The sequence below is a fragment of the Hydra vulgaris genome, chromosome 15 (genome assembly GCF_038396675.1).
Source record: "Hydra vulgaris chromosome 15, alternate assembly HydraT2T_AEP".
Classification (NCBI taxonomy): Eukaryota; Metazoa; Cnidaria; class Hydrozoa; order Anthoathecata; family Hydridae; genus Hydra; species Hydra vulgaris.
Genome location: NC_088934.1, coordinates 54,208,533 through 54,220,202, shown reverse-complemented (window position 1 = coordinate 54,220,202; position 11,670 = coordinate 54,208,533). Strand labels below are relative to the sequence as shown.

The following is an 11,670-nucleotide window of genomic DNA, read 5'->3' as shown; positions in this document are numbered from 1 at the left end:
CTAGCAGATGTTTGTAAGTTGTTTTAAGCTCATTTTTTTCATAGAACTTGTAACATAACCTCACACAGACAATTCACATAAGTTACAGTTCACATTATTTCTATTATTAAACCATATTTACCTACATTGTAGGGAAAAATGATTTAAAAATGCATAGAAGTGATGCAAGTGTCACATGAGTTATCTTGTATTGCAAAGATCATTCACGAAGTATTTTATTTATAAAAAAGTAGTATTAGTATACAAATTTTTATTTTGATTGTCAGAGCTAGATAAAACTTATTCATTTATCTTTTAATCAATATTATTAACATCAACATTAATTATATTTGAATCTTTAATTAAAAAACTGTCAGGATCCAAACTAAAATTACCATTCAAATAAAAACTTGATGTCTGGGTATCATGTTGTAATTTACTAAATTGTTAAAACAAAACATCTTCATCTCTAGATTTAAAGATGAAGATGTTTTGTTTATAAACAAAACATCTTTCTGCTAAACCAGCTTGATGTCACAAAAGTTGGTACGATTGGTACGGATTGGAAGATTGTTTTATACTTTTTTTTAAATCAAGATCAACTTGTTTTTTAACTTCTTGACTAACAGTAGAGTTTGAAAAATGTTTCGAATAGTTAGCCATTTTCTAAATAATAATTTAATACAAAAAAGTTGGCATATGGTTTTTTATTTCTATTTAAAAAAATATTTTATAACTTTTTCACATCATGAAAAATAATTTTATATTCTGTTATGTAATAAATGTTATTTAAATAAAGTGCAATAAGTCTGTTAAACTGTTTTTATATTTAAAGAAGGAAACCTTGCTCGAAACTTTCAAATATTTATTAAAAACTTTATTAAACATAAAAATCATGAATATATATTACTCCAGGTTGGAATGACTATGTTAACGATAAACACACATTGCAAGAGATGCATTCAAGCAATGGAATTTTTCAAAGAATGAAGAAACAGGGTGACACTTTTGAAAACATGAAGCACTCTTGTGCTACTTTTAAATTAGCTCTTAGGTATTGTTAACATCATGATGAACGAATTCAAGCTGATTCATGTTCAAAAAATCTGAACAACACAGATTAGAGAAAGTTCTGGAACAATGAGTGTAAGATCAGTAACAATAATTGAGTAAACTTTGTTGCTAGTGTTGGAGGTGCTACCGGTGATAGTAATATTGCTAATCTGTGGAAAGAGCATTTTAAAAACTGTATAACTCAACTAACAATGTATTACCTTAACTTCATAAAGTATTACCTCAACTTCATAAAGTATTGCTTCAACTTCATAAAGTATTACCTCAACTTCATAAAGTATTACCTCAACTTCAAAAAGGAAATAAAACTTTACACATAAAACTCTGATAATATTGTGAGTTGCATTGACACATCTGCTACAATACAAAACTCAGAAACTAGGAAATTTTTGTATGAAATCTTCTATATACGGTGGAAGTAAACTGCAGCATATTATTAGTACTTTTTTAATTATGCATTATATTTGGTTATTTTCGATTTACATTTTGTGAGGCCACAATTATTTCACTAGTGAAATCTAAAATGATTTAACAGATGTGAACAACTATAGAGTCATAGCTGTTTAATCTGCTATGTCAAAAATATTTGAGAGTCTTTTATTGCAGAAAATCAATACGTACAACATTAATAAAAATGATGATTACCAATATGGCTTCAAACAAAGTCACTCATTAACTTCATGCTCAAACTATTTTAAAAAGACTGTGCAGTATTATGCATTTAGAGGAAGCCATGTATTTGCTTGTTTCATAGACTTTAATAAAGCATTTGACAGAGCCAATTGCTGGCTGATGTTTCAGAAATTAGTAGATAATGGGTTACTCAAAAAACTTGTTTGTTGCTAGCATTTTGGTATAGTAATCAATAAATGTCTGTTCAATGGCAGAAAGCAAAATCAAATAATTTTGGAGTTGGAAATGGAGTTCTTCAAGGTAGTATTAAATTATATTGTCGCCATTAACTTTTACATACACAATTTTATTTTATCAATCTCAAACGTATTGAATGTAATATAGATGGCATCTTCATGAATGTGTTGGCTTACGCTGATAATATGATTTTAATTGCACATTCTTGGTTTTTTCTTCAAAAACTAATTAGCTTTACAAATAAGGAATGTTCTTTAGTTAACATGTCCTTTATTTCCAAGAAAACTTTATGTATGGTGTTTAATCCAACTCATAAATCAAAAATTATATCAAATTCCTTTTCAAAATTATTAAGTACGTAAGTAAAAATTTCAAATTGTTTAAATATTAAAATAACAAAAGTTTTAAAAATATTATAAAAGTGAAAAAGTTATTAAAATTGAACAATTCCATATTAAGTTATAACGGTTTGAGTACCGATTTTTTGATATATGGATTTTTTGAAGAAATTGTGGTCAAAACTAAGTTTTTTTAGCTTAAATAGTTATAACTTTGCCAATTCTTTTCGGAATTTAAATATCAAAAGATAGATGTACGAATGGGCTACAAGTTTATGTTGACCACTAACCACCGGGCATATCCAGAGAGATAGAGGGGGCAACAAACCACCAATTTTACCGTAAGAAATTGAACACTTTTTTCAGAAAAAAAGTCTTTTATCAAGACATAAGTAATTCAAATATACAAAAAAGTTGTTATAAATTTATATTGGTGATGGTGATGGTATGATACACCTTAGTATCAAAAATGACTTGTTTTCGTAAATATTTTTATATTTATTAAAATAAGTTCAATGTTATACAAGAATTTACGTATACTAGTGGTATTTACATTGACTTATGAAAGGAGCGTATGCCCTCCCCCTCCCCCTCCCTAACTTTAAAAAAAAAGAAAAGATAAAATAGCACTAAATGTTTCCTAAAGTCCCAAACAGAGTGTTTTTTTGTAGAAAAAAGGTTCTATAAATTAATATCGGACAACCACCAAGTATGGAGGATGAATGTAAAACTCATGGTAAATGTGTTCATGATGTTTAAAAACACCCTAATATCAAAAAAATTTTCAATTATGCAATATCTGATTGGTTATTTAAAGTACAACAACAAAGAAGTAAATTAAATAGCTAAAAGGTTAAATAGTTGTATAATACACAAAATCAAACTATATTTTTATATTTACACATAAAAATAAACATTATTTCTCTTACCAAATAATGAAGTAAGCTAAAGACTTAAAAAGGAGTAAGTAGTAACAATAGTAGTATAGCAACAGTTTACTAAAATAGATTTAATTTCAAGTTACAATTTTTGTTACAACATCTTTAGTTAACATGTATCAATAAAGTAAACATCATTAGCATGTATCAATAAAGTAAACATCTTTAGCATGCATCAATAAAGTAAATATTTTTAGCGTGTATCAATAAAGTAAACATAATTAGCATGTATCAATAAAGTAAACATCAATAGCGTGTATCAATAAAGTAAACATCATTAGCATGCATCAATAAAGTAAATATTTTTAGCGTGTATCAATAAAGTAAACATAATTAGCATGTATCAATAAAGTAAATATCTTTAGCGTGTATCAATAAAGAAAACATCATTAGCGTGTATCAATAAAGTAAACATCGTTAGCATGTATCAATAAAGTAAACATCTTTAGCGTGTATCAATAAATTAATAATCTTTAGTTAGCATGTACCATTTGAAATTTAGTATACCATTAGCATGTATCAGTATACCATAGAAATTGTTAAAACTTACTAAATCTACAAATTTGCTGTCTAAACTCACCATAAAAGCTAATTCTAAATTACAACATTTATTAAAAAATTTGAATTATGACACAAACAAATCAAAAATAATAATTTTTAAATGACTAAATAACTAAAATAGTTCAAACGAATCTAAGGCTTTCGACATATCTAAGGCTTTTGACATATCTAAGGCTTTCGACATATCTAAGGCTTTCGACATATCTAAGGCTTTCGACATATCTAAGGCTTTCGACATATCTAAGGCTTTCGACATATCTAAGGCTTTTGACATATCTAAGACTTTCGGCATATCTAAGGCCTCTAAAATATCTTCGCATAGATATATCTAAAAGCATCTAAAATTTATTATCTAAAAAACAAGTAAAAATAATACAAACATTTGTCTAGACATATCTTTCGATATATCTAAGACATGTGAAAAAGTTTGGCATGCTTGTCTTCTCCATAAAATTGTTTTATATGGTGTTTCTAGGAAAGTTTTTGAGATTATAAATCGTTTTACTTTAACCACTTTATCAAAGTCATCCTTGTCAAAAAAGTCAACGCTCCAGCATTGGGAAAGTATTGGCCCAATTCGAATAATTTGCCAATGTTGTTTCGTTTCCACTTTAAAAATATATCTTATTTTTTTCAACCACCGAAAAAAAAAAAGTAATTTTAATACAACTTTATATTATCGTTCAAACGGTTGGAACCAAACGGTTAAACCAGATGTTCACTTTTTCTAGAGTATTATACATGTTGAGCAGCCGAAATAAAAATTCTTCTTATTTCTCCAATAGCGGAAGATAAATAAACAGTAAAACTTGGTCACCAAGCTTTCATCAACTTAATCAATTTTTCATCAAATCAATTTACGCCAAATAAATATAAATTGAGTTTATACATATTTAAAAAAACACACGAGCTCACGTAGAAGTGGTTTGCAAGGAACATTTCTGCCTTGTCACGTTTTACTGCCCCCTCCCCTCTAAATTACGCAACATTAAATTGTATTTATCTAATGCTATCATTTTAATAAATATAAATTTTAACTATTACTATTTAATATTACTTTGAAAGTCATTATTTGAACGCGCCCACAAAAATACATAAAAAAACGTTTAAATTTTTTATTTTTTTGCTGCCGGCAAAGCTGTGGATTATTAATTCCCCGCAAGTTGTGGAATACGGAATTGCATTATTTGATCATTTGTGATTTATTTGCATTTAAAAATAAGAAATACAAAAAGGTGATACAGGTAATGATAAAATTCCTCTTATGCAACACAAAAAAAAATTTTTTTGTGTTACATAAGAGTAATTTTTTTAAATTTGATTTGAACAACTACAGAGTGGACGATTAATCAATATAGTCATAGTATAAAAGTTATAGTATAAAGTTGCTTTATGTTTGTCAAATATACTTTGAACCAAAGTAGTTTTTTGCTTTATTTGTATACTTGAATTTACGGTATTAAAGACTTTTGACTGATCAACGAAAACTCTTAATATGAAACAGTCATTATTTAATGCGTTCGATATTTGATTATAAAGTTCAATAACTGCATGTTCATGGAAATTTGACATGCAGTTATTTTATGACAATACTAAATTGTTTTCAATACAAATTTCATTTCTCAGCTTAATGATTATGTAGCCTGTTATACATTACTTTCTGTAACAATTTTGAAAAACAAGATTTAAAAATTGTTGTTTTACGTATGTGGGGCATTCCACGTCAAGTGGAACCACCCATCTGACATCACCAACTCGGATTTTGATGAAAATTGGCTTACATGTTGGGCATATGGACAGAAGAAAAATATGTAAATTTTTTTGACTTAGGTCTATTGTTTTCTGAGATATGACCTTTCAAAGTTTTGACCTTTTCACTTGACCTTGGTTATTTAAAACGTCATAACTTTTTTGCTATTATACTTAGGAAGTTGATTTTGGTGGCAAACATAAGCTCTTGCATAGACGAACAACTTTGTGTCTATACAAAAAAGTGATAAGTTCAATAAAAAAAGTTATTGGTCATTTGGTCATTTGACCTTTGACCAATAACTTTTTTTTGGTCAATGGCAAAGGTCAAAAGTCATAATTTTTTTTTACAGATTGCTTTTTTTATTGTGGATGTCCCATGAAAAAATCTTTTTAAGATTCCCATAAACAGCTTTGGGAATAATATTAAAGTATAAGTAGGTTCTAAAAACTTAATATTTAAATACCTTAAAATTATACAGTATTTTAAGGTAATTTATTGAATGTAGGCCCTAGGTTTTATAATAGCTACCATATACCAATATACTATGATTTGGTGATACTTGGCCCATATATATATATATATATATATATATATATATATATATATATATATATATATATATATATATATATATATATAGTTGAAAAGTAACAAAAATGCTTTATTTAGCAGTTTTAGTTACATGGCAGTACAGTACTGAATGCAGTATAATATTTACACCATTACCATTGCAATACATATTTGCTAATAATAAATTAAAAAAGCTATAATAGTTAACGATGATGCAAATTAAGTGCTTTGGTTGTTTCTTCAGACTCTTTAGAAGTAATGAAGTATGACCAACCAGTTGTAGTTTTAGGTTCGACTGCTAGCAAAAGATCATTCAAATCAACGGTAAAAATATCTGAAGGATCTCTGAAGGAGAAAAGTTGACTTGGACCATGAGGGTGAAAAAAGTTCATGGTTACTTCTCTTTTTTCTGGATTGTTTTCCAACACACAACCTATCCACCAATGTTTATCATACTCTACAACCATGTAACCAGTTATTGAACTGAAGTTGAGCTGGCTAACATTCTGTGATGTAATTTTTTCAATTCTAGACACAGAACTGGAACTATAATCTTGTACTTGAAGTTCATTCGTGGATAATGGTTTAAAGCAATGAATTTTTTGGGTACCAGGAATCGTTTTAGCATTCGAAAATCTTTCCAAAATCCTCTTTGTGATAGCACAGATTTATGAAATTCTTGCAGTTTTTGTATTGTGCTGCACAGCCATCGCTAAAATATGTTATTTTTAATACCTCAAATTTCACAAAATTAATTAGTTTACGCTGAAAAAGATGAACTTCAATTGTGTCATGAGTATTACATTCCAAAAGCAGCACATAACTTCCATGACATAAATTTCCTTCATATTTATAATAAAAAACAAAAGGATGTAAAGTTGCTTGATTATTTGTCCAATTATATCCCTGTGCTGCATCTTGTATAATAAATGCATAATTTTCTGAAAAATCACCGATAACCAGAAATTCTCCATCTGATAAATTATTTTTCTTCCAGTCTAAATATTTTGCCTGTTCTTGAGCAATAAAATCATACCTTGTAAGTGTTTTCAAACTCCCTAAAAATCTTTCAATAAATTCATCAGTATACTGTATAAAGGTTTGAAGCTGGGACCTATTTTTTGTAGTCCACTGTTTGTACTCCATTTCTTCAACTCCTTTAATTTCAAAGCATTGCAACAGCCGTTCCTTTAGCATAGCAACTCCAGGGCAATTTTTACACTCGCCTAGAGGACATGCTGGCAAGGAAGGATTGCATTGGATTTTTGCCAAAGTATGTTTGTAGTTCTTAATTAGAGGTTTCTAGTTCATCTTCTAGTTGTAAATCATCCATATGTGATCCAACTGCCATGAGTTTAACATTTTATGAATGGTACATACACACACACAGTGAGTACCACTTGCTCCTGCAAAGACACATTCTTTTGAACATAGCTCTGCAAACTTCGAAAACCCAATTCTGATATTTAGATACTTTTCTGAAAATAATTGATAAACTCCCTTCAAATTACTTAAAACTAATCTTTTCTGAATATGTTTTCTTTCCCCATTTTCCATAACAGATAGAAAATCTTTTTTTCTAGGCAACTTTTTTACCATATCTTTCACATGTACAAGTAGTGATTTCCCTTTTTTGGGATTAGGGATTGATAAAACACCTTTGGTTATTACAACTACTTTTGCTTGAGATACAAGTCGATGCGAACAATTAAATTCTCTCATCACTTTTCGATTACTCCATTGAGCAACAAATATTGTCAAAATCATGATCTTTTCACTCTTACTTTGTGTTGATTTATACTTATCCTAAAGCAATTTAACAATGTCATCAGCACATGTGTTGGAAACTTTTTTTAAGTTGCTTCGTATTCAACATCCTCTAAAGTATCAATAGCATCTGAATTGGTAGATAAAAGGTCTAACTTCTTTTTTACAAGTTTTTTAAGCTTTTTCTTTTTCTACGGAATATAACTTTTAACAGTTTGTAGCTTGCATTTATATAAGGGTGGCTCACCCAATAACGACAAAGATTTATTAAAAATAGAAATTTCTACTTCCTAGCACTGATAATTTTTATCTCCCTTGTCACTACAAATATCTTGAGATCTGGGAATGCCTTGAGAATCTGACTCTGTTTTACAATTTTCAGAATTTTTATCCTCACATGATCCTATTTCGGAAGGTAAGCCAGTCAAAGGTCAAATGACCAAATGACCAATAATTTTTTTTTTATTGAACTTATCACTTTTTTGTATAGACACAAAGTTGTTCGTCTATGCAAGAGCTTATGTTTGCCACCAAAATCAACTTCCTAAGTATAATAGCAAAAAAGTTATGACGTTTTAAATAACCAAGGTCAAGTAAAAAGGTCAAAACTTTGAAAGGTCATACCTCAGAAAATAATAGACCTAAGTCAAAAAAATTTACATATTTTTCTTCTGTCCATATGCCCAACATGTGAGCCAATTTTCATCAAAATCCGAGTCGGTGATGTTGAATTTGACCAAAAAGTGGTTCCATTTGACGTGGAATACCCCATGTGTAAAACATGCTCAAATATTACATCATAATAGAAAATTGGAAAGAGAATAAAATAAATTTTTGGAAAACTTGGAAAAATTGAAAATTTCATATAAATTGGATCATACTACAAATGTGATGTGATTTAAGTAATGAAATTTGACAACAAGGAGTTTCGAAAAAAATTGTGACATTACAAAATATACCGTTTGGCTAACGATATTTTGGAAATAATAATTTATTGTAATCACACAATAACCAACTGCTTTCGAAAACCCGGGACACGTGACCCAACCTACCATTTTAAATAATTCCGGCAATCTGGGTGCTGATATGAATAAATATTTTTTTCCATAGTAAATGCTATGAGCCAACTTACCCCGTGAAAAATTTGTCAACTTACCCCGAAAGCTTTTTTTTTAATAAACAGTCTATAGATCCTGAAAAACGGCAGCTTTGAAAAAAAAGTCTGACTGGATATAGTAAACCAATTGTGACTGGAACTTTTACAATAATTTCTTTTTCATGCGACTAAATATTTTCTTTGTGAAGTACAAAGGAAACGATGTTCTAAAAGTTACGTTTTTGTCAAAAAAACGCATAAATCTCAATATCTCCCATGCACATGCGCGAATTCTGACAATATTACAGTGAATGATGAAATGGTCAATAAGGAAGTTTCTGAGTAATTTTTGTCTCTTTCTGATGAAAGCCTCTAAAGATAAACGCAGTTCGTCAACTTACCCCTGCGGACAACTAGCCCCGGTCTCCCTTACATACAGTATGTATTTATGTACGTATATGTATTACTATAAATATAAGTATAAATGTTATAAATTACTTTTTATATTATTTTTTTATTTTATTTATTATCTATTTTTTTATCTATTGTTTACTTAACATATATATTGTTTATTTAATATATTTATTCATTATTTTTTACCACATAACATATTACTTATTATTTAAAAAGTTTTGTTAACTTGTAAAAAAAAAAACAAAACTGAATATATTTAAACTGTAATTTTCTTTTTTAAAATTTAAAATACATGTTTCATTTTATTTTAGAATGTAAGGAGCTTTTCATTAGAATACTGGGAGCTAATTTGGTATTCATTGATTACAGTTTTAGGAATAATTGGAAATGGCGTTGTAATGATTGTTGTACTTCTATCTAAAAAAATTATTCGCACGTCCTCGTTTCATATTGCCATATTTTCATTAGCATTTGCTGACTTTATGGTATCTTTATTAAGCTTACCAACTTATATTATGTCAACTGATACCTATCAAAATTATCATCCTAAAAACGTTAGTGGTGATTTGATGTGTATATTTATTACCGGTTATTCTTTACCTTATTGGTTTATTGATGCTTCAGTTTATTTACTCGTGTTTATTTCACTTGAAAGATGGAACGCAATATTGTATAAAAAATGTTTATTGCTTCAACTAAAATCTACAAAGTCTAAAATTGCAACAATGGTTTTAATTTACTTCCTTGCTTTAATCACAGAATCTTTATGTGCAGCCTTTTTTGTATATGATCCGAACAATAAGCAATTTGGAAACTTTTGTAAATATTTTTTAGACAAAACATCCGATAAAATTATTCTTACGCTCGTTATTTTTATTTTAGACACAGCAGTACCAGTTGTTATTGTTTCTTATTGTTTTTACAAAATCTCTTTGTTTCTTAAAACAACTGGAGTCTTTTTAGGAAAATCTATGAAAGTCAATAAAGTTGATATCATACATATTCGTAAAGTCAAAACAATAAAATCTATCAAAATATTAGCAGTTGCCTTTTGCATTTGTATTTTACCAAACAGAATATTTTTAGTACTGAGTTCTTTAAAAGAAGAACACGTGAAATGGAATAATTGGATCTCCAGAGTCTTTGTTTTAATGCGATTATCAAATTCTTTTATAAACCCTTTGATATTCTGTTTTCAGAGTAAGCAATTTAGAACAAATTTGTCAATGGTGTTTTACCGGTTGTACAAACGAAAATCTATAACATCAAGTAGAGGCAAACAACAATTAAACGGTTACGAAAAGTTACCAAATATGACTTTTTATTTATAATCCCAATAAAGATTGAACCAAAGAAAATCCAAATAAAAGACTGATCGAAAGGGATCACTCATACATAGCGCTTTTTTATTTTAACGCAATAAACTTTAAAGTGATAACGTTTTATAGGAATTTGTTACATTTAATTATAAATTTAATAAAATTGTTTGTAAAAGTTGTCATTCATTGTGAAAGACGTAACTCATTGTAAAAGTCGTCGTTCATGGTCGTCTTTTCACAATGATAATGTCTTTTATGTTGTTTTTTTATAACTTTAAAAATACAGTTGAGGTTTTTATTAGTTTTTTTAAGTCAAATCACAGGTTTTTTTTTTCAACAACTATTTTGAATTTATATAAAACATGTCGTTAAATTAAAAAAAAAAAAAACTAAGTCTGGTAAAAATAAAAAAATAAAAGACGCAAAATGTTGGCAAAAAGAACAAAAAACTAATAGCAGTCTATAAAATTATTTCAAGCATACTATAAAAAACTCCAGAAAGTCAAGAAATAAGCAATGCTGCATTATTGCTTCAAGCTGTGGGTGGTCTTTCTCGACTATTTTTGGTCTCCAAGAGTCACAAAAGAGCATACCCGTGATGTTGCAGAGAACGTAAGCAATGCTAACACTTCTTTTCCCGCTGATGATAAAACAGCCACATTTATTTCTTCTTTGGTGAAGTCTGTCATTAACTTAAAAGTAAGCTAAACAAAGGTACTTATTTTGCGATGAAAGCATAACACCAGCAGTTATCAAAGACTTACAAAAATACGGCCCATGCCAGCCAGGACTTATTGATATTTTAAAATACTTTTTCAAAGATAATGAGGGATGACACTTTAGCTCTGTGGTACAAAATAAACTGTTGAACGGTTTACGAGAGTATGAACATATCAATCAATGGTTGATTTATCCCTCACAAACTAAAGTTTTACTTTGTTTTTCCTGCTGGCATTTCAGCAATGGAGCAGACTCTGCTTGGAGCGATAGT

The 11,670-nt window shown here is 28.7% G+C and overlaps 1 protein-coding gene across 1 annotated transcript; it reads left to right on the top strand.

Moving 5' to 3' along the window:
- Positions 1 to 8,247: 8,247 nt before the first annotated feature.
- On the top strand, positions 8,248 to 10,801 carry LOC105843697 (cysteinyl leukotriene receptor 1). Its single transcript, XM_065819792.1, has 2 exons — positions 8,248 to 8,265; positions 9,672 to 10,801. The coding sequence occupies exons 1-2, from the start codon at positions 8,248 to 8,250 to the stop codon at positions 10,689 to 10,691; spliced, it is 1,038 nt and encodes a 345-aa protein (XP_065675864.1). The 3' UTR covers positions 10,692 to 10,801.
- The last annotated feature ends 869 nt before the right edge of the window (positions 10,802 to 11,670 follow it).